General features: G+C 37.3%; 1 protein-coding gene across 1 annotated transcript; it reads right to left on the bottom strand.

Moving 5' to 3' along the window:
* Positions 1–861: 861 nt before the first annotated feature.
* Positions 862–23,857, bottom strand: MKI67 (marker of proliferation Ki-67; the record flags this gene model as incomplete). The annotated part of the gene is made up of 15 exons (XM_082002202.1): positions 862–1,013; positions 2,555–5,593; positions 6,161–6,236; positions 7,184–8,460; positions 12,375–12,509; positions 12,598–12,769; positions 13,002–13,117; positions 15,146–15,569; positions 16,289–16,527; positions 16,854–18,368; positions 20,333–20,411; positions 21,285–21,354; positions 21,853–21,968; positions 22,051–22,132; positions 23,766–23,857. The coding sequence occupies 15 exons, from the start codon at positions 23,855–23,857 to the stop codon at positions 862–864; spliced, it is 7,584 nt and encodes a 2,527-aa protein (XP_081858328.1).
* Between the last annotated feature and the right edge of the window lie 921 nt (positions 23,858–24,778).

Raw genomic sequence — 24,778 nt, 5'->3', positions numbered from 1 at the left:
AATGCACACTGCTATTACCCACACACTGCAGACACCGATCTCGAAAAACAGTCTCCAAACCACAGTAGCTACTCCACATTAATTGCAACTCTGTGAAAAGGGGCAACATCACAACTTCATACGCTCACTACTCCCATCTCTCTTACCAGCGCTCACTTACACACAGAAGTGCTGCATGGTGTGGCCATGTTCACAAGAGAAGTGTCTGCGCTGCAGAAGACCCGCGGGACACTTTCAAAAACATGTCATGCAGCTAGAAAGAATCTTTGAAATACGTTTGTAAGAGGACAGTAGTAATTACACATTAACTGTTCTTAAAAACAGAAAACACACAAGTCCCAAATTGTTTATAAATTTAATCACTTAGAAATCTGCACTTTTTAGTACAATGAACTTAAGCTTTTTTTAAAAAAAATTATCAAAATTTCAGCATAATAGTTCTGCTAATACATCTATAGTTTTTAAAAGAATATTTACAGAACTGTAATGAAAAATAAGACTTAAACACATGAAAATTTAAGCAGAAAATAGCTTACAATTAAACTGGCAGTAAAGCAATATGGCTTCCTGACTGCTATACTGATCAACAGAAAAAGGCGGATAAATACTGTTACAAAAAAAATTTATACTTATGTTTGCAGTTTTGCACAAGCACCCCATGGTTTAGGAACCACTACACATAGACAACTCTATTAAAACAGATATCTAACTATATTAAGAAATATATTTTGATAATATCATAATTCAGTGATGGCTTTACAAAGATCTGAACTTAAAATCTGAGTGCAAATCAATTCACATTAAAACCCTGCAATTTCAGTTACTGAGTTGATTTAAAAACTGATTCTGCAACTGTTAAGACTATTTTCTTGTTCTTGCACTTGTTCTTGTGCTTGATCTTGTCTTCCTGTCTGTCCCTCCAGCAGTCCGAGTAGCCCTTACACCCTCTTCGCCAAGTTCTTCTTTAGTTTTGTTTCTTTTTCCTTTTCGTAGCGAACTATTTTCATCATTCTCTATTAGTACACAAAAAAGTTAACTGTAAATTTGTATCATAAATCAAACATTTCATACAAAATTCAATCTTCAGTTACATTGTTTTTAAAGGAAACGTCCCTAATTACTAAATTCCAAAGATTGCATCTATGAATTCAACAAACCAGTTACAAACCCCATACTTCTGCACATCCGTCATCCTTTAAGATAGATCCCTGAGGACTCACAGCTATTTCTGAAAGTAGGTTAACATTAATGAGAGCACCAAAACCAATTAGTTGCCATTTTAGCTAAAATTTCTTCTATTGATATGTAAAAGTAAAACATATCCAACACTGAAGAAAAATCCTGCAAAAATGAATGTATAGTAACTGTTTTGTCCAGATAGAGCTGAAAAGTCAGGCTTTTAACTGTAAACAAAAGACCAGACAGCTCTGTAAGTATCTAGATAGCACAGAAAAGTTAAGCTGCTTGAAGACATAAGCATCAACCCAAGCACTAAAATCCATGTGGGGAAAGATGACCTCCCCGGAAGAGAAACTAGCCAGGCAGGTAGTAAAGCATCAGAAGACATCAATCACTTGGCAAGTACATAGAGCAGGATCAGGAAGCAGCAACTAGCAAGTGTGTAAAGGGAAACAAAAGACAACTCAATAATCCAAGACAGACACATGGCAAAAGAGATGTACATGTTGTACGAGGATAAGCAAGTGCAATAGAAAACGGAAAGAGACGAACAGAGATGAAACAAAGGGCACGGTCAAACTACAATAAGGTTTTTAACACAATCTGGCAGGAAATCCCTCAATATGTAGCGCTAAAGATTCATTGTTATTTCCATTTGCTTACATTTATTTGATAATATTTTCTAGTTGCATACATTTATTTGATAGTATTTTCTAGTTTTTAAGTTACGTCATATCAAGATGAAAATTACAGGGAATATATTAGATGTCTGCAGAAAGAGTTCTATCAGCTTGGGGAATGCAAACCAGTAAAGGAAGTAATGGGAGGCGCATGCAACTTTTGCTGTTTTTTTAGCTCAGCTACAGCTTCATGCCCTTCTAGCATCACCTTCAAAAAACAGCTGATGACTAGTAAAGGTCCTCCAAAACCTAGACATATAAAAGCAGGAGTTTGGATGGTATTTAGGAGAAAACAAGATGAACAAACGTGATTATCAGGTTCTGTCATTACCACCTTCTTCTGCATGTAAGTTAGTCACTATATTTACTCTAAACTACAATTTATAGTTATGGATTGAGAGAGAATGTATTACAGAAGAGCACATTTGAAGAAGACATTTATTTGAACACCCCAACAGAGGAAGAATACATGTCATATCCCATAAAATCAACCCCTTCTACTTAGGAAAAACATCTTGTTTATCTAAGATAACACAGACCCTATTTACTTAAAACTTGTTGCTATATTGAAGACCTACTCTCTATCTACATTAGAGCATGGCAGCCCACAGTCATTAGAATTTTGTACACATTATTCTTATATCTACACATAACTTAGCTATCTTTAGAAAAGAGAAAGCAGATTCTTGCCTCACCTGATTTTAATTTTTTGGATGCCAAGTCATCTGCTGGCAACTGACATTTTCTTCTGCGAGAAGTAGAAGTTGCCTGTTGTACAGGGTTAACCTCTTTTCCTTTTCCAGACTGATTATTTTTTTCAGAACCAGCAGATGTCAAACACACATTTTGAGTTCCCAAAGTGTTTCCATTTTCTGGCAAGTTGACATTTTTACGGAGAGAAGTAGAAGTATCTGCCTCTGATTTGAATTCTACCTTTTTCCTTTTATTCCTCAATTGCCTTGTTTTTTCCTGGGATGAATTATTTTCTAGAGATATATCTTCACCTTCTGTAAGAAACCTCTTTTGACCTCTATCTTTGGGCAAGCCAGGATTTTCCCTGAGAACAGTGAAACTAGATTCTTCAGATTTGGAAGAAATTGTTTTCTTTCTGCCCACTCTTGCTGGATTTTCTTTTGCAGATGGAGCTACTTCCAAAAGTATGCTCTGTTGTTCTTCAGGAGTTTCATTCTTACCATCTCCTGCTAAACCTTGAAGTGAGGTGGAACTAAGAGCCAGTGAAGTGAATGTTTGCCTTGAGTTCCCTTTTGAAAGATCCATTTTTTCTTGGAAAGTAGAATTTTCCAAAATCAGCTGTTTTGCTTCCCTATGATTATTCTTGCTAGCATGTTCTTTTGATAAGCCGCGTTTTCCCCGAACAGAAGTAGAACTTGTGGCTTCCAACAAAAGGGCAATTTCTTTCCTTCTGACTTTTCTCAGTCGATTTTCTTTTACAGATGAATCAAAAGTTTCTAATGGAATGTTTTGATCTTCTTTAGCATCTTCTTCTCTACCATTATCTGCTGGCAAGCCGCGTTTTCTTCTAAGAGAAATGTAACTAGTTGTGTGTGATGTCAGAGCAGTTTCTTTCCTTCTGCCCCTTCCTGATGGCTTCTCTTTTGCACAGGACACTGTTTCCAAAAGCATATTTTGTTCTTCATTAGTACCCTCCTCTTTTTCATCAGTTTCTGACAAGCCACATTTTCTCTGGAGAGATGATGAACTTTCTACCTCTGCTGCTAGATCAGTCTTTTTTCTTTTGTCCCTTGCTGATGCATTTGCCTTTGCCTGCAAAGTTTTATTTCCCAAAGCTGGATTTCCGTCTTCTCTCACAGTCATCTTTTTATCATCACCTTCGAGCAACCCACATCTTTTTCTCATAGAAAGAGACCTAGATGTTTGCGATGCTGCAGCAACCTCTCGTCTTTTCCCTCGTCTCAGTGGATTGTCTTCTGTTGAAGAAGGATTAGCTTCCAAAGCTGAGTCTTGCTCTTTTACAAAAGCCTCATCTTTACTATGATCTTCAATTAATGTTTGTTTTTCCATAAAGGTAGAACAAGCTATTTGTGCAATGGAATCAACTTGCTTTCTTCTGGTCCTCCTTACTTGTGAAGGAGGATTTTCTGAAGTCTCATGCTGACCATCTTTGTAAGTCATTCCTTTTTCAACCCCAGGTAAACTCCTTTTTTCTCCAGCTGCTTTGGAACTGGCTTCTTCAAATTCAAAATTAACTTTTCTACCTCTACCTCTTCTACATGCCATTCCATGTTTTTGTGCTTGATTCTCTTGCAGGATTTCAGTTTGCTTTGGTTTAAGCATTCCCTGTTCATTTCTTGTCCGCTTTTGACGGCTGTGAGCAAGACTGTCACTATTTGCAGCAGGTATTGATGTGGCAGCTGGGTTGTTCTGGTTCTTTGTGGCTTGGTATGTATTCTTGACACAAACAGAGCCCAAAGAATCTTTGAGAGAAGATTCATCTATTTCTGTTTCTGACTTTAATTTGGGAGTAATTAGTTCCAGGCTGTTTACATCTTCGGAAAATTCATCAGTCTTTTTCTCCAAAGAGTCTTTTTTGCCTCTCCTGTGACTAGTTCTGTTTGTTTCCTGTACTGCACTTCTGTTTGCTTCCAAGTTCAGAACAGTAACTGGCATTTTGTTTGTCTCTCCGGAAGGTGACTGTGTCTTTAGTCTCTGAGATGTCTCTGCTGTATTTTCCTGAGCATTTTCTGTTTCATCTCCCGGAGATACTTTCATCTCATTTTTGATGTGTGATTGTGTTTCAGTATCAGTTCCAGTTGAAGTTTCCTTGGTTTTCTCAATGTCTTGTATATTTTCAAGTGCTATCCCACAAACTTCCACTTTTACTTCAGTTGACTGCTTTCTAGCACTTCTTAGAGACTTAACTCTTTTCTCTGTTATCTTTATTTCAAGTGTAGTTCCATTTTCAGATTCTTCTGCTGTGGCATTCTCAGAATCTTTGTCAAAAGTCTGTTCAACTCTTTGTATCTTCTCTGCCGATGAGTCTTTTTGAAGCTTCCTCGTTGTCCCATGAATGTCTGAAGAAGCTTGTTTAACTTGATCATTTCTAGCTCTTCTTCCTCTTTTAGGTGGAATCAGTGGTTCTGTGTTTTCTTCTTTTTTTACTCCTCTAGACCTCCTCCCAGGTGACAGATGCATTTCTCCACTGTCTTCTATACCACCTTCATTAGATTTGTTTTTAGTTTTTTTAAAACCTGTTTGCAGTTGACAATTTTCATTTTGGACGCCATACTCCTGCAAAGTCTGTTTCATATTTGCAGGTTCTTTCTGTAGCACTGAAGAATCTTTGCCACAAGGCTCAAAATTCTCACTTGGATGTTTTAACTCCTTCACTTCTTTCCTTTTACCTCTTCCTGGTCTCTGAGTAGCTCCATGTGGTTCCACAAAATAAACAGTTTCAACTTTTTCCTGATCAGGGTACTTTGAAACAATTTCTACTTGTATGCAATGGTTTGTTCCCTTTCCTTTTCCTTCGTTTTTAGCTACTGAAGTTAAAGGACTGATCTTTCCCGTCTCCTCTTGGGTGTTCTTTCTTTCCAGACTTTGCAATTCTTTTAAATTCAAATCCTTTTCACATTGTTTTGCTGAATGTACTGTCTTCCTTGATCTGCTCCTTGTTGGTCTCTGGGTAGACTGGTCTTCACTAGTCAACTCCTTCTGTTGAGAGCCTTCACCTTGTGAAATATTTCCTTTACCTTCTAAAACAGGTGCGTTTTTTTCCCCCCACATTCAAAGGTTTTACATAGAAAAGAGCACAAACAGAAGTTATACATTACTATGCCTGATCAAAGTATCTGTGTGTCGATTTTCCTAAGAGTCATCTTGGTCTAACAAATCCTACTTAATATTCTTAATCTAAAAATAAATAAAGATTTTAACCAATTCCTAGATTAAAGGTCAGGCTTCTGACCAAAGATGTTTGGTTTATGTGGTAGGTAGAATTCATAGGTTTCAACTATGTTCTTGAAAGTCTTTGCAAAGACGGGCGATTTTAAGCAGACACCTTAACATCAGGTTTTTTACATTGGTGTGTTTGGAGATGCCAACATTACCACACCAACAAACTACGACAATGTTACATCTACACCTACAGAATTCCAGCACCTGGTGCTCCTTAGGGATGATTGCACAGATTCCACGAACTATGTATGCTTTGCACTGTGTATTTTGGAATTTTTAAAACAAATGTTAAAACTTCATAATAATATATTACATATATTACCTTGTATATTCATTATTCCTCTAGTTAAAGTATTTGTACTTACGATATTTATGACTGGAATTAGTACAAGGAGGTGCAGTAACTTCTTGCTTAGAATCTAGAACATTTACTGATCTGACCTAAGGGAATAAATAATAAATAAATAGTCAATAAATGCATGTCTGACAGGTCATGGTATAATGGAGCTAACCAATATAAAATTCATGAATAGCAATACTTGAAAAGAATCTTGTCAAATACTTCTCTCTAAAAAGGAAACCAACTTAGTGTTTTAACTGCATCCATGTTTTTGATATTGGTGCACACACACATACCAAACTTAATACTTGCCATCTGAGCTAGTGTAGCAGTTTTTAAAGTGAAAGATAACAAACATTGCATAGAGATAAAAAGGTATTAATTAAATTGGCTGAAAAGTGTCTAAATGAGTCCTCAAAAGGAATTCGGGGTATTGAAGCCAAATCATTTAAGCATTTTGTAGTGTTTTACTGTAGTTCTACACTGAGGAGCACTAAGCCCAGTGATACTCAGCATTTTACCTATGGATCTGGGAATGAAAATAAATATCAATACTAATAAATTTCACAAATGACAAAAGTGATGAAGCTGTGAATTATAAGGTCAGAATGGTAACCCAGAGCAACCTCAATAACTACTTAGGGTTCCTTCAAAGAAAATACGTATTAACACAGGCAAATGTACAATGATACAGCTTTCTCTATAAAATAGGCATCCATTCCGCTTCTTTAAACATAACAGGAACAAGAGACAAAAACAGGAAAAAAAATAGTGCTCAGATTAAACTTTGTAACAAGCTACATCATCGAGCAGGGGGACATTCACCGGGACAAAGCTACCAAGGAATAAAGACTGCCATCTTTTACAGTTTTCAAATCAACCTGAGGGGCTTTTCTAGAAGGTATCTTTTCCTCCAGAGGTTACAGGCATGACATATTTGAAGTGCTGTAACATACAAGATGTCATACTAGGAGGCCTAAGAATTCATTTCAAGCACAGGCTTCAAAGTCTAAATTAGTTCTTTCCAAAAGCTAATGAAAGTATTTACCTTAATTTCCTCTGGTATGTCAAACATTTCCGTAACTCCAACATAGTCCACTTCAAAATCGGAACATTTCTGCCTGGGTTCTGACATAAGCCGTTGCAGACCCACAAAATCATCAACTGGTTGATATTTCTCTCTCGGAGTCTTCACTAGTCTACTAATACCAAGCATATCTTCTATGGGTTCAACTTTTTCCTTTGGTGTCTTGAAAATACGGCTGACCCCAATCATGTCTTCTACTGGTTGATATTTCAGCTTTGGAGTTTTCTTGATTAAAGTAATACCTGACACATCTTTTACTGCTTCTCTTTTTTGTACTGGAGTCTTCAGCAATCTTTTAAAGGCAATTTCATCTGTGATAGGTTCCAACTCTTGCTGTGGGGTCCTCAAGAGCTGCTTGATGCCTGACAAGACCTCAGCTGGCTCTGGCTTCCGCTGTGGGGTTCTCAAGAGCCGCCTGATGCCTGATAGGACCTCGACTGGCTGTGGCTTACGCTGTGGGGTTCTCATGAGCTGCTTGATGCCTGATACATCCTCAACTGGCTCTGACTTTTGCTCTGGGGTTCTCATGAGCCACTCGATGCCCGACAAGGCCTCTGCAGGCTCCGACTTCTGCTTTGGAGTTCTCATGAGCCGCTCGATGCCCGACAAGACCTCTGCAGGCTCTGACTTCTGCTTTGGAGTTCTCATGAGCCGCTCGATGCCCGACAAGACCTCTGCAGGCTCCAACTTCTGCTTTGGGGTTCTCATGAGCCGCTCGATGCCCGACAAGGCCTCTACAGGCTCCGACTTCTGCTTTGGGGTTCTCATGAGCCGCTCGATGCCCGACAAGGCCTCTACAGGCTCCAACTTCTGCTTTGGGGTTCTCATGAGCCGCTCGATGCCCGACAAGGCCTCTACAGGCTCTGACTTCTGCTTTGGGGTCTTCATGAGCTCCTTGATGCCTGACAACATCACTACTGGTTCCGACCTTTGCTTTGGGGTCCTTAAAAGCTGCTTGAAGCCTGACAAAACCTCAAGTGGCTCCAACTTCTGCTTTGGAGTCCTCCTTTTACTTCCTGATTTCACCCAAGATGCTTCTTTTTCTGGAATTATTGACAAACTATCCACACTAATATTTTCTTCCAGCTTAGCTTTTCTTTTTTCAGGAGTTTTTGTGGATATTGCATCAAACATAGACTTTAGAGACTCCTTCTCTCTCAGAAAGTGACAAATGCCTGGACTATCTTGTTTCTGTTCCGAAGCATCTGAACTATTTAATGGTGACACCATCATCTCTCCTGAAATAAGTAGTAGATTTATGTAATTTGGAAAAAAAATTAAGCAGAAAATCCAAACATTTTAATTGTATAACTAAGTAAAGTGGATTCAAACAGCCAGAGCATTTTACAAACCAAAATCCAAAAATGTGCATCAACAATTGATAGGGTAATTAGCTTCTACAAGGCACAGCACACATTTTAAAAACTTCCTATTAAATTTCTTTTATTTTTTTTTACTTAATCTGATAAAAAAAAGTATTTTCTGTTATCTCTAAAATTTCTTGCAGTACAAGTTTTGTATTATGATTTCCTTTGTGTTCTGAAGCAATACTAGAGATAAATCAGAAATTTTCACATTGTAGAACATACATTTGACCTTTCCAACACCAAGGAAGAAAAAAACTGATGAGATTTTTGTAAAATTTTTATCATAGAATGATAGAATATCTCAATTCAGAAGGGATCCATAAGGATCATCAAGTCTAACTCCCTGCTCCTCGCAGGACTACCTAAAACTAAACCATATGACTAAATGTCTTTCAGACACTCCCTTGAACTCCGACAGGCTTGGTGCTGTGGCCACTTCCCTGGAGAGCCCATTCCAGTGACCGACCACCCTCTTGGTGAAGAACCTTTTCCTAATGTACAGTCTGAACTTCTCCTGACACAGCTTCATTTTATTTTCTCGTGTCCTATTGCTGGTCACAAGAGAGAGACCAGCACCTTCCCCCTCCACTGCCCCCCTTGAGGAAGGTGTAGACTGCAATGAGGGCACCCCTCAGGCTTCTCTTCTCCAAGCCAAACAAGCCAAGTGACCTCAGCTGCTCCTCGTAAATCTTGCCCTCGAGGCCTTTCACCATCTTGGTCACCCTCCTCTGGACACACTCTAATAGTTTGATGTCATTCTTATATAGAGGTGCCCAAAACTGCACACAGTACTTGAGGTGAGGCCGCACCAGTGCGATGCGGAGTGGGACAATCACTTCCCTTGACCAGCTAGCTATGATGTGCTTGTTGCACCCCAGGACAGTGTCGGCCCTTTTGGCTGCCAGGGCACACTGTTGACTCATATTCAACCCAACTCATTTGCCATCAACACAAACCCCGACATCTCTTTCCGCAGGGCTGCTCTCCAGCCTCTCATGCTCAAATTTTTAAGTGTAACCATAATCACTCTACCCCAGGTGGAGAATCCAGCACTTGATCTCATTAAATTTCATTCATTTGGCGACTGCTGAGCTCTCTTGTCTATCAAGCTCTCTCTGTAAGGCCTCTTTACCCTTAAGGGAGTCCACAGCTCCTCCTAGTTTAGTACCATCAGCAAACTTAACTTAATGTGCATGCAATGTCTGCATCCAGATAACTTATAAAAATGTTAAAGAGCATTGGCCTTAAAATTGAGCCCTGGAGGATCCCACTGGTGACTGGCCACCAACCTAATGTAACCCGATTTACTTTAACATTTTGAGCCCAACCCTTCAGCCAATTACTCAGTCAGCATATTATTACCTTGCTATCTGTGTGCTGGACATTTTATCCAGAAGGATACTGTGAGAGACACTATGAAAAGCTTTACTAAAATCCAAAACCACCACATCTGCTGGCTTCTTTTGATCAACCACATGGGTGACCTTGTCATAAAAGGAAATTAAGGTGGTTAAGCAGGACCTTCCTCTCATAAACCCGTGCTCGCTATGACCAATGACTGCGTTGTCTCTCAAGCGTTTTTCAGTAACTCCCAGAATAACCTTCTCCATAATTTTACCAGGCACTGAAGTGAGACTGACAGGCTTGTAATTACCAGGGCCTTCCTTCTTACCCATCTTGAAAACTGGGACAACATTTGCCAGCTTTCAGTCAACTGTGACCTCTCCAGACTCCCAAGACCACTGAAAAATAATGGACAGAGGTCTTGCAATAACACCAGCCAGCTACACTCAGTTTGCATGTGGCTTGTACCTGGAAAGACACTTTTCAAAAATACTCGTTATGGTACCTGTAGAGGCACTGAAGTTTGGATTTCTTTGATTCTTTTGCATCCTGCTTCTTATGCATAGCAGAAAAGGATAATGAAGAGGAAAGCTTGGAAAAAAACGTAAGTGAATTTCTCTGGCTGTTTAGTGCCAACTGTTTATTTTCCTTCGCTATTTCCTAGTGTGGTAAGCATGAGCATTAAAACAAGCCTAACCATGCTGTTGCTCAATAGAAGCATCCATCATTGCTCCCGCTAGTAAAAAGTACTGGAGCAGAAGAAAGGTTATGGAAAAAAGTCTGGTTGGAACAATTCATAGAATATGCGAGGGGAAGTTGTTTTTTCTTCCTGAAACACAATTTAGACCAAATTTATAGTGCCAGAAATGTTATTTCCAGAAAAACATACTCAAAACCAAGCCTTGAATATTGAAAGTCTAGCCTCGCTTGTGTCCCTGGAAAAATAGTGGAGCAGGTCCTCTTGAAACACACTTCTGGGCACAAGGAACAACAGGGTGATTGGGAACAGTCAGCATGAATTTATCAGAGGAAAATCATACCTGACCAATTACCTTTTATGATAAAAAGGAACATATTTATGGTAGAAAAGAGAGCAGTAGCTATTATTTAATGCGACTTTGACAAGGTTTTCAACACTGTTTCCCACAATATTTTAGTATCCAAACAAGAACATCACAGGATAGATAAACAGGCAACTGTCTGAATAAAGAATTAGTTGGATGATCAGGCTCAGACAGTTGCAGTTATTCTCTACCTGCAGGCCAGTAACGATTAAGAATACTGCAGGCTGGAGGAACAGGCTAACTCTAAGAATACCTTACCCTTAAATACAACTATAACCTCAATCTTAAAAATATCTCTCTATTCATTTTAAAAACATAATCCTCATCTTCAAACTGGAAATAAAGTACACATGTCTGCTGGTGTCAGTTTTTAAATCAAGGCTTGCAGGATCTAGCAATAACTTGCCTTCATATTTCCTGCCCTGTCAAGTTCTAATCATAAGATGTTCAAGTCCTTCCAAATTCCTGGTCCAGCAGGATTAAGAAATAAACTGGTTTGTTTTTTTTTTTTTTTTCAATCCATAATCCCTAAATTATGAAACTAAAGCATTCATGATATACAAAAGGATTGATGCATATAGAATCTAAGATTATGGGTTTGCCCACAGATTTCAGGAAAGCACTAAATAACAGGATAAATAACAACTGATAACAGACATCGTCAAATGGATGAAGATCACTCTACAAGTTTTTCTTTTCAAAGAAAACACTTTTTACTGGACTCCCTTCTGAAGTTATAAAAAGGTTTGTTATAGCTAGACCTATCTTCCACAACATCTGAAATAAAGCAAAATATATTTCACCCATTATTATGATTATGATGATGATGTTGGTGTTTCAGTAGATGTTCAGTTTTGCTAAATTCTCAAGAAAACAAAATTTTAATTTCAAGAATTCTGAGTTATACAGGGACAAAATGACTGCTATACAAGGTTATTAGCAAAAGATGCACAACAAAGTATAATCTTAATACAAATCTTTCTAACCCGACACTTAAAAAAAAAAAAAGTAAATAGACTTCTTCTGCAAGATTGCACAATAGCCTCTCCCTGCCATTAAACTTTGTCACTGGATTTAGATGTATCCACAGACAACTGATTAAGAAAGTGCCATGCTTCAGCACAAGATTTGCCAGAAACAATACTTCAACATTTTGAAGTTTCATACTAAAACAGAACAAGTAAGAAAATAACACCTACTCAAAAATTAACTGGAACTACAAAAATGTCTTTTAATACATGATAAAAACCAATGGTTCCTCTTATGGGTTGCCAGATGCTTCAGCTCAATACATCAAGTCTGCCTAGGCTGAAACCACTCACTGTCTCAAGCAGACTAAATATATGTGAATGTTCCCTTTCTTTTCAAATAACATACCACATTCTTCAGGAGTATGCAATTCAGAAATGTCCACTGCAGTACATGTTGGTGTAAAATCAGCCTTCTGAACAGTGGCCAAAGGTAACGTTTTTCCACTCTTATTTTCTGGAGTTTGAAACATTTCAGTCACTCCTATAAATTATATTCAGAGAAATGAGCATATGCTTTCACAAAAGAACTACACAGGGGGCAGGGTGAGCAACAGACTTTAAAAACTGACCTGTGAAGCTTTCGTCCATATCCATGTTTAGCTTCAAGGTAGGATTTTTTACCACTTTAGGAACCTGTCCAGCCATTCTGACTGTGGTGGAATAAGCTCTACCTACAACTATTGTAGCAGGTGACTCTGCATGACCTGTACTAAAATGACCTTTTATTTTTCTTTCTGGAGTCTGCAGCAGGGGAGGAAAAAACCAAAAAAAAAAAGTTAGTAAACAAAGATCCCTTTTATATAAAAATCTACATTTCTTGCATGCTGTGACAAAGACACCAACACCCATATACACCATATTAAAAGCTGAAAAGCTTCCAGCTTCTGTAGCAAAATAGCTACAAGCTGTTTTGTGGTTATGCAAAAAAAAGACTGGGGAAAAAAAAAAATCATTAAAACAAGGAAAAGAATACCTTCGGTGATCGGCTTATCTTCTTTAGGAATCTTCCTTTTCGGACACTTTTTTTAAGAGTCCTTGACTGTGGTCTTGCAACACCTGATTTTACCACTTCTGCCCAAGATTTTGCAACTAGAAAGCAAAAGAGAAATAACCATTTTAATTCTCAGCTGTGTAAGTGGAAGTTCACAATTATTTCTTTATGATTCCAGTGGAATTTCTGCAGTTGGGCATAGGAAAGCGGTTGCTGTATCATCTGACAACACCTATACTAAAGTTCTTGGTGAAACACTTTCAGTTGGAAGATCCAATTTCAGCTGAAGTTTAACAGGTGTCCAAGTACCTAGTATGGCTTTCCACAACAAAACAACAAGAAGCTTCATTCAGTGCCTAGAACTGAATGCTGACCCAATTCCACCCTCACTCTTTCTGTAAGGAAATAATTTCCCTCCCCCAACAGAAACTTGCCATGAACCTTTCAGTCTTGTTCATTACTGTACCTGAACTTCTCCCTGGTGGGAAATGAGATTTAACATTGGAGAAATGGCTTCTCGGTGAAAAACATCCAGCTTTTCTTTCACCACCTTCCCAAGGAATTTCATAATCAGGAAATTATTTATTTACATTGCTTACAGCATTTCCATAACACAGAGTTTCCATAATTTTTCTTACATCACCTTATCCTTATAACATACTCTGAAAATTCCCAAAGCAAGATTATCTTTTATCACAGCATCATTCTATACACAGCGGAGGAATCAGGGAATTAGTTACAGCTGTGTAATAAATGAAGTTGTAAGCACATCTGCCTCATTTACTTCAGGAACAGGCTATGAGCAGGCAGGGATCATGTAAAAGAATTTTTTTTTTTTTTTTTTTAAGTAGAGATAAAAAGGGGAATGCCAATTCCAAAGAAAAGGATATTGTTATTTTCTTGTTAGAATTGCTGTGCAAATTGGGTAAAGTCTATAAATAAAAAGAACTAGCTGTCATTGCTAGGGTGTTCAGATTACGTAGAAAAATGCTAAGCATGCAGGAAATTATCTGAAAAAGCACCAGGAACACAAAGAGTTTTATTTTGGATACAAAGCAGACATCCAAAATTTTTAAGAACTGTGGCGTTCTTCTATTACAGAAGAAACAGATGTACTGATATTAAAATCCACCTACACATTACAGAGAGGTGATGAAAAATGGTATGTCATTAATACTTGTTAAGTACTCTGCTGCTATGAAAATTAATGGAACAACCAAAGCCACTGAAAAACAAACTACTTCACTAAAAGACTACTACCACATTCAGCTGTATTAACCAGGAAGTACTGTGAAGGACTGTGTTTTTATCATTATTACCGTTGTTACATGATGAGATAAGACCACTATTGGGACATTGTATGCAGTATGTTAAAATGACACAAAAAATAGAGATAGTAAAGAGTAATAAAAATTCCTGGGTGAATAGTGGTATTGGTGGGAAGCTTTAAATTTTACTTTGAAAGGGTCAACTTGATTTAATTTACAAACACAGACGACAAAAGACAAAAATTTAAAGAACCAGAGTCTCCCATCATAATGTTTCCAATGCTGTCCAAACTATTTCAAACCACTGTTCGACATTCAAATTCAAATGTTTAGCTTGAAAATACTCAAATCAACACCTAGTTATAATCCTATTTAAATTTTATCTGTTATATACCACTGTCAACTGTTAAGTGCAGTCCAGACAAAGGCTGTGAACTGTCTATAAAAAAAGGCACAAAGAAAATAAACTGAAGCTAGATTGCTATCAAGTGCATATTGTCAAAGCAAAATTAATGTAATTGATACAATTTGATTTAGTTCAATAGTACTTGAACTTGAAGGATCACTATTGCAACTAACCTTGCAAAAAGAACCTTAATTCTACCATTTTTCAACTTCTGAACATTAAGATTTGTGTTCTAAATATGGTTTTATATATGCTTTAGTGATTTGCTTTATCAATATAGGAGAATGTAACACTTGGCAATTCCCAGTTGTTTCCAACAATTCCAACAACTGTCAGAAGATATGCCAATGATTTGGTGGTCTCTGCATAACAAAATAATAGGCCTAATTCAGTTTTCCTCCTGTATTTTAAAGCATTAAAATTAATATTAAAAATTAACCGCTGAAACAAACCTAGTAAATTGGCATTAGAGGCACCACTTCTTCTTTTTGCATTGAAAACTGCTACAGCCCCACTTCTCCTCTTCATGGGCATGACCTTCAAAGCAAGCTGTGCACTTCTTGTTACTTTGTCAGGTGTAGTTGTTACAAAGGTTTTATCATCTTGGTTGACACGAGAAGATTTAGCTGATTTCACTTGGGCACCATTTTTCTCCTTTGTATTCATGTCTTCTGCAACAGCGTCCTTCTCTTCTGCAATCGGTGATGGTGTCGTGATGTGAGAAACAGAGAAACGTCCTTTTGTATAAGGTGCTGGAGAGCCTAAAGTAAATTTAAGTGTTGCTCTCCCAGAGACAGGGGATGAGGCAGCTGGGGCCTTTTGGGCTAGCAAATTTTTTGATGACATTTTCTCTTTCTGCAAATGTTCAGAAAGTTCCTGGTAGAGAAAAAAAGTACATAAAATGTTACTACATGTAGCTGAACCACAAATGCTTATCTACATCTCTGACAAGTAAATTACAATAGTATAAAATATCATCTGATCATTTGAAAAAGCCTTAAGCGTTACTCTCTGAAAACAAACTAACAATTTCAAAACAGGCTCAAAAGACACATGCAAATTCAACAGAGTAAACTGATTTAGTTTTCTACTTTATTCAAAAGTTTTGTTCACATCAAGTACGCTGCACACATCTCAACTAGTTTAAATCAACAGCAAATGTTTTCAAACTTCTAGCCAAACCCTGTGGCAGCAGCTTGCACAGTCTGCCAGCAAATTACTGTTCTGTCTTCTGTTATTTATGGTAAACTGGAGCTTGTAAACACCGCTGCTAGGCACAAACATACAGAAATATACTCGGGCATATGCAGGAGAATGAGCAATAGCATGCGAGGTGAATGAAAACACACCTCCTGTATACAGACAGGCAGCTATAAAGGGTAAGCTGAGCCTTCCCCTACAATGGAGAAATTAAAAACTGCAGATTAAAATTTGCTGATTTCAAATACCATTTTAATTTCCAATTATAATTTCCACTTCCCAACATACATATAACAAGGTTTACTACTAACTTTCAATTAATTTTAGAAGTATTTGAATTTATAAATTCTGTTCACATTAATTGTCTTAGGAAGCTGATTAGTCTTAATGTTTACCTGGACTGCAAAGTGCTTCAATCCCTCAGCCTTTTTCAGAACTGCACGTGGTGAGTTTCCAGATGGTAAGCTCAGTCTGGCAGGAATTGCACCTCTTTTAAGGGGTGAGTTGGGAGGCAAACTTTTATCAAAAAGTTCTGGACTTAGATGACCACCAAAAGACACTCTCTTCCTTTTTCCTAAAGGCTGAAGTAACAAATCACCACTTTTCCTCTTCTGAGATATCCTTTTTGTCTTGCCTAAAAATAACAATTGAAAATATTTCTGTATACCTAAGAATCCAAGTCAGTAGTTAAACCAGCACAGAAAACAGTGCTTACATGTGCATTTTAAAATTGGAAACGTATCAGAAGGTAACTTACCTTAAAAAGGAACAGATCCAATTGAGTAACTTTTATACATATTATTGTGCATTTTTATGGTCAAATATAACTACATGATAAATGTTTTAGAACTAACGTGTCACCAATGAGTTCTACATTTTATGTAAGTGGAAAAATTCTCATAAAAATGCTACAAGAATTTCTCAAATACAAAAACGAGGCATTGGATTACACATATTTACCTGATTCTTCTCCAGCCAACAGGCCAGAAATACTCATTTCTGAGTCAGCCTCATTGTCTTTCAGTACAGTAGCACTTCCAGAAGACCTTCTCTTTGATGACAATCTACGAGGTCTTCTAACACTGGCATCTTCCAAATCTTGTTTCTGATGATAGCCTTTTGTGGCCAGCTCTTCTTTAGTTCCGCTGTCTTTTCTGTCTGTAGTCTTATCGCAATGTTCTTCAACGGCAGTTGTCTCCGACGCTTTTTCAGTTAGCAGCCCAGAGGTCCTTGGCCTACCCCTTTTTCTTACAGAGTCAGATTTCTGACTAGCAGGAGATGCCAATTCTGATGTTAACTCTTCTGAAACCAGTGTCTCTGAATGGACACTTTTGCTGGATAATTCTTTACTTTGCCTGTTATTTCTTCTGGGACTCTTGGAATTAGAAAAAGATGCAGGAGTTTCAGAACGCCCCTCTTTTGATCTAACAAAGTTTGTCTGACCACATTGTTCTTGCAGCACTTCTTCTTCTACAGGTTTTCCTGGTGTATGTTGTTTACTATTTCGTCTTTGTTTTAAGCATTTATTTTCTGCCAAAGGCAGTTGTTTGAGGCTATCATTTCTGCACACTGAACCTTCCCCTTGAATTTCAGATGAAATTTCTGAAAAACACTTACGTTTCAATGACACGTGTCGTCGAGATGTTGGAGTATCAGTATTTTCAGGGTTCATTCCACTGGCTTCTTCTGTAGGCAATATGAAATGAGACTGAGGACTCTTCCTTCTGGGTGTTGGTGTAGACAGAACATATTTATCGACTTCAGAAACATTTGTCATGTTAGTTGTTTGTGCTAGTTTATCTACTGCTATTGCAGAGCTGTGTATTTTCATTTTATCTGCACAATCCAAGCGTTCTATAGAGCACGGCTGCAGTGAAAATACTGCATTTCCATCATTCTCCTTACTGGGTTTGGTGGTAACTTCAGTACCTTTAGATTTGCCTGCTGTACTTAGTTCCTTATGATCCTGCAAGTGACTTCCTTTACCAGTATCTCTTGACATCTCCTTTGAAACAGAAGTTCGAGAACTTCTGGTAAAACTCTTCTTCGTAGCACTTCCTACAGCTGAGATCTCATTAAATTCTGAACTGATTACTTCTTGCTTTATTTTTATCTTACATTCTTCAATATTTTCACTTCTGTCTATTTCTTTTTCTTCAGCCAGGCTTCCAAAATCATAAACACAACCCGATGATGAAATTTGAGCACTTGGTTCTAGCAGAACACTCTTACCATCTTCTTTTTCAGCTTGTTGAGATACATTTCCCTCTTGCAGAGGTTTTTTCACTTTAATCTCATGTTTCAGTTTTTCATAGAGTTTACTAAAGGGAGACATTTCATTTTGCTTTTTACTAGATTGATGTATTCTGTGTGAAGATTTGGGCGTTTGTAGCTTGAAGGGTAAAGCTTTGGAAATATTTTCCTCTGTACTTTGTTTATTTTCATTGGCATTTTTTTCTTCACACTCAGCATTATCTACAAAGTAAGCAAAGCAAAACAATAAGAAATTACAGATGCAGAATAAACTTAAAAATTGCAGAACTACAGATATGAGTTCCATAAATACAGATAAAAATTCCTGCCTTTCCCCTCCCAAGACGGTCAACCAGCATCCAGGATACAGTACCATAAATAAAGCTCTGTTAACAGTAAGAATTTCTCACATAATAAAAGCATTAGTTATCTAAATAGTTAACATAAATTCTAAGCTGCAATCTGGAATTTGTCCCATAATCAGGTAAGGCACTTGGTATTTCACATTTTTGCTTTTCTTCAGAATCAATGGCTCATATACATCTTTCAGGGCTGCTACAAGACAGATCTATGAGCATAGAATTAAACAACCATTTAGATCAGCTTACCACAATTCAGTCTGGTTTTCGTCCTTCATTTACATAGGTGCTATATTGCTTGAACTGTGGTAATGCTTCTTTAGGGTAAAGACAGACAATAAAGCTGAGCTGCCACTTCCCAGATGAGACACAGCAAGTGACTGCATGTGTGCTGCCATTCCACTGCAATCTGCAAACTGTATCCAAGGAAGCTTGAGGTAGCATGCCTCACTTCGCGTTTTCCACGTGCAAGGGGTACATGCAAGCTAACAGAGCTCATGTGGTAAAAGGTGCCTTTTAAGCCACAAGAATCTGAGACCTCGTGTACATCTATACATCTACAAGGTCTATTTCCCAACACTATTTTACGTCAGCATGAATGCTTTGCTGAAACAAGTGCTGATACATGTTAACTTTCCTTAATTGTGATGGGAAGTAATCCATGTGAGGATGAAGGTAGAGACTCTGACAAGCAAGGAAAAGCCTATCAATTATCATCTGGGAAAGGGGAAAAGGAGGGAGGGGGAAAAAGAAACATGGAAAAGAACAGAAAATTGGATATTTCTGTGAAAGCTTTTACCCAGCTGCAGACAAGTACATCAGGTGGGTTTTTTTATTTAGCTGACAAGTTATTCCCTTAATGTTGATAGAACAGTGAAGCAAAGACTGTTGTATCACAGGTCACTGCTGGGGAACCTATCACCCAAATCCTGTAAATATAGATACGCTCACAACAACCCACTGAAATGGAACCCTTTGAAACAGCCTGGGGTTTTTTGCACTGGAACAAACACTTATCACAAAAATCAAACCTGCCTGTAGATAAATAGCCTTCACCTAATAAAGCTTGTATCTTCCCATGAAAGTACTTAAGACAAGAAGGATGGGAAAATGAAGTCCTGGCATTTAACCAGTCCATGGTCTATAATTAGACTTCATAGCTCTAGAAGATTTTTACTTCTACAAGAAGATTTTTACTTTACTACAAGAAACAACTATTGTAAACTATTATTTCAATCAGCAAAATTAATGCTTCCAATATATCTCCAAAATTATATCTGTTTCAATTTCTTATTAGGAAAGAATATGTGAGATAATGCAATATTCGCTCAAAAGGGATCCAGCTGTACTATAGATCAGCAGAGAACCGCAAGTTAAGTTTTAATCACAAAGGTGAATTTGCCAAGTTGTACTTGTTTGATGCCGCTGAAAAGTAAAATGTAATAGGCAAATTGTTTCACATTTGGATTGCATTTGCAAAGCTGGTGTACTGAAATCCCTTGTTAGCTATAATCTTCATTAACTGGATTTGCATAAATCACTTAAAGCAATATATATGGATTTTGCCAATTCCAGGCTAACTGTTACTGCCTGTTTGTCAGGATGCAGTTAAACTGATTTCTCTTGGCAGAACTTAGCGTTGGTAAATCACAGCATCTAAGTATGATGTGATAATACACTGACATAGCAAGGTGTATTGTATTCAGATTGAAAAGACTTAAAATACACTTCTTTTGCTCTTTTCAACCTTGTTTTTCCTCTTACGACAAGAATAAATGCAGTGAAGGTGGAAGAATAAAACAAAGTCCCCATAAAACAGGTACCAACCTGAAACATGAAGACTTTTAGGTCCTGAAGTTTGTTTGAGTAATAATTCCACTTCTGCCACCTGCTGAACATGAAGAACCTGTGAATTTGCACAATATTACAGCAGAGCAACAAATATTTCACAGTTTAGTTTTCAACCGTACACTGAAAAACACAAGATTTATAAAAGTATATGTATTGTTTACTAAAAAAGTGAATGAAAATCAAATGAAATTTAAGAACATTGACCAATACTCACTGAAGGCCCTATATAGCAAGAGTTTAAATCTTATTTTATCATGAAAATTATTAGCTTTAAAAGCATAAGAATATATACAAGCACATTTGAATCTCACCTTCTTATCAGGCCTAGTGGAACATTTTTATTTAAATAAGAGAACTATTAACATTAAAAAAAAAAAAAATCTTTCAATAGCCACACTACTCACAAACTGACACTATCCCCTTTAAGGGAGAAAAGCTTGCTGAGAACAAAAAAAGGAAACTAATGAAAATAAATTATTAAAAGACAAACATAGTTTGATATTTATAAATTCCAACAATACATTACTGTACTAGCACATAGAGCAACAGATTATTTTTGAAAAGAATGCTTATTCTCCCCAGGCAAACCTCCCCATTTAAAGTACAAGGATATCCAATGCCCTACTCTGCATTTCCTGCATCCCATCCTCACTTCAAAAAAGGATTAGTTTTTAATTACTTACCTGTATTAGTAACATCATAGATTATCAAGTATCTATTACCAAAGACTGACAAGTCTAAAATTAATAACTTATTATTTTTTTAAAAAAGTATTTCTCTGAAAGAGCTTATTTTTATTTTCAAACAGACAAGTAGTCTATGGCTGAAAAATTATTCCTAATAAGAAAACAGAACAAGGAAATACAATACCATATCACTATTAATATTAATGTACTTGTAACAAATAAGCCTATGGCCACAAAATTACCTGCAGTGTTTCATCTTTTGGAGACCTGGAACGCCTCTTTCTTGGAGTTGATTGGAGAGGATATTCAAATCTGGAAGAAATAGTTAAAAAGCAAAGACAACCATTTTTTGTCAAATAGCTGATGACTAAATTCCCATTATTAAGATAACCAACAGTTGTTCACTTCCAACAATACACACATATCACTTTTAAAGGCTTTAGCTACATCAAAATACTTCAAAATCTTCCCCTAAAACTGACTACCCTCAAAACAAAAGCAAAATGATATCTCTAGACAATTCTATCTTTATTGTTTTAGCTTAACACAATATAAAAGTGATTAAAAAAAAAAAATCTCTGTAAGCAATCCTGCCTTCTGAAGAAAGCCTATAAGACTTGGTAAAGAAATATGAAATAAACTAGATTAATTTATGTTTCTGAAGATGGTAAAAGGAGTTTTTAATTTTCCCCATTTATCTAGAGCCATCTTCTGTATCTTCATACAGCAGTCCCCAAAAGCTCTCTGCATTGTCTGCCTGCAGAACACATTCTAGGATCGAGACATTCACAGTTTGTCATTGGCACTTACCTGAAAGAACGATCAATAATAGTTAGCACATCTCCATGCTTCAGAGGTACAGGTTGATGAAAACAACCACCATTCAGCTGCGTAGGATTTACTGTACTTAAATTAGTCAATATTGCCTAAAACCAAAACAAACATTTCAGTAGCCTGATGAGATACAACAATGCAATATATATGTCATTAAAAATATGTGTATCTCACCTCCTTGTTTTCATTTACTTCAATTTTACAATGTTCTTTTGAGACCTGAGGCAGTTGGATGCGAATATCACATTCTGTCCTCCTGTGGGTAAAAATACAATCTGAGCTTCAGGACACACTCAAGACACAAAAATCTGACTACTCTAGAACTAGGTGATTTCCCAACTTTTCGGCTAATAATTGTACAGCAGCATGATGATTTTCTTTATGTTGCCGAATTTAAGAAAGTAACTACCCAAGTCTTTCAACTGTGGCGAAAAATAACAGGAGTTCTCACTTCCACAATATCAGAGAATCCGTATCAAAAAATGTATGTGAAATATCCAAATTCTGAAAAAAGCAGTTCACAGCAAGCCAAAAGACCTGTCTATAACAGATGTCTGGTGGCTTGAGATTACTGGTTTCCTGATTTGCGGGTTGTCAAAGACTTGTGGAACATCTCAAGGTCCCTGTGGATGTGGCACTTCAGGACGTGGTTTGGTGGGCATGGTGGTGTTGGGTTGATTGTCAGACTTTATGATCTTAAAGGTCTTTTCCAACCTTGTCCTTACCTGTGATTTTTGGAAAATACCAGCACACACTCTTAAGCTCACTCTTAGGGCAGTTGTTACTGATCACCCTCAGAGACAGAATATTGGGTAGACAGACCTTCGGTCCCAGCTGGATAGCTACTTCTACCTTCTTAAAAGTTGTTAGTAAGTGAAAGCTCTGTTTCTAAATGTACAGACTTTTTTTTTTTTTATGCTAATCTCTAATGCTTTTGACATGCTGTAGGTCTTAGGCAGCAAACATACCAGCTATCATAGCAGACGTACTGTTCACAGAAGTACCTGATACCTCTTACTGATGCAGCTGGCAGAAATTAATGTTTGTACCATTAAATATCATCTGTCTGGGCAGCTCTGCTGAAGCCAAAGAACGGTAATTGACACTAGAGTGCTTCCCAAAGACTTTCACTATGGAATCTGATTCTGGACTCAATAATTATGGTTATTTAAGATGTGATTCTACGATCTATCAGTCAGTAAAGTGCTGAACAGACCTCATTTAAGCGAAGTAAAAACATTTTATTTTGAAGCCTGTTTATAATAAGATCATCTAGTCAAGTCTTCACACGTACCATTCAGGTATATTGATCTTATCTTTTAATGTAAAATAGCTGGATCAAGCTCAAGACCCACTATCACTAAACTGTATGAGTCAAAGTGAGTTTCAAGATTAGAGGCGCTATAACTTCTCATTAATTTTTAATATTAATTCTAGATATTGGCTAATGTACTCCATTACTGAGGTTTTGGAGAACCCGGGGGAAAAAAAAAAAAAAAAAAAGAAAAGAGCATTGATGTAATGAAGATGGTCAAATACAAGCTATGTACCTCACTTCTCTTCTCTAGTCAATTATCTGGACACTGCCTCTAGATAAAAGAAGTTGCTTGTCAATTGTGTATTACTTCCAATCCATTCCACAGATTTCCTTTGGTCAGAAACTTTAAAAAAGAGTTCTGGCAAGGAATGGACGAAAAACAGTAACAAAAATTAAGTTCAGCTTTCTAGTCTTACAATTAACCTTAGTCCAATATCACCTTCCCTCCCTTGTACATAATTCATAAATAAACAAACACTTATTTTTGCAAAGAAGTATTAAAAGGTATAATCTGCAGGAAAAATAACAGTAATATTATTTTAATGTAGGCGAGTACTCAACTAATTCTCACCTTCCGAATAAACACGAGCTTGCAGTGAGTGGAAAACTAATTCCATCAGTCCCATTCCGTTTAATTACAACAATATTCCCAAAGAGCGGCATCTTCAAATGTAAGGAATCTTATCTGTAAAGAAACATCAAAATTACTCATGCAAATAATGGTTTACATATTTATTAAAGAAAATCAGTGCAATTATTTTTTCTAACTTCTGTTCAAGAGACATTTCACAATGTACAGCAGAAGAATCTCAGTGCCGTTTACATGTCCTTGCCTGTGTAGAAAACTGGGAACTCTTTATTGTGAGCAACCACTGTAATCACGCACGTGAAGTTGAAGGCACTATGTATCTGGAGAAACTGATGCTTATACAGAGTGGCCAGAGCAGTCATCACACATTCACATAAACTCGTTATATTGCTTTTACATACACAATAGGTATTTGCTATCCGTCACAGCCTTCGCAAAGATTCAGGGCCAACACATACTCTTTCATCCTACATGCAACTTAAAAGTATGTTCATGTAAACACTCACACCTCCTCACCTAAATCTAGATATTACACGTTCTCTTATCTGCATGATAATTCTTGATTTTAAAGTAAACAGAGACCAATTGTCTATAGTTTTATCCTCCTGAAAAAGGAGGAGATGGTGGCGTTACCACGAAGGAGCACTCGCATGGAGATAGCTGAACAGGAGCCTGAAAGTTTAGCTGTTGCTGTGATCTCGTGATAGGCTGCCGATACGACGGAAACGGTGCCAAGTGCATCTCTGCGAGCAGAGAAAGCAGCAGGAACGGCGCTTAACTTGAAAAAAAAAAAAAAAACACCAAACCCACAGCGTTTGCACAACCAGACAGGCTCTTCCTTTCATATATAAATGTGAGTGTGCTACGAAGTACGAGCAAACTTCAAAAAAGGATATATAAAATACTCTATCAGACATCGTATGTTTGAAAGTGGCAAGCTAAAAACAAGGGACCTAACGTAGTTAACAGCGACACGCCTGAACTTTTTTGCCGAG

The sequence above is a fragment of the Phaethon aethereus genome, assembly GCF_964289735.1.
Source record: "Phaethon aethereus genome assembly, chromosome: 7".
NCBI lineage: Eukaryota > Metazoa > Chordata > Aves > Phaethontiformes > Phaethontidae > Phaethon > Phaethon aethereus.
The sequence above is the reverse complement of the archived record's forward strand: the minus strand, read 5'-3'. Positions and strand labels throughout refer to the sequence as shown.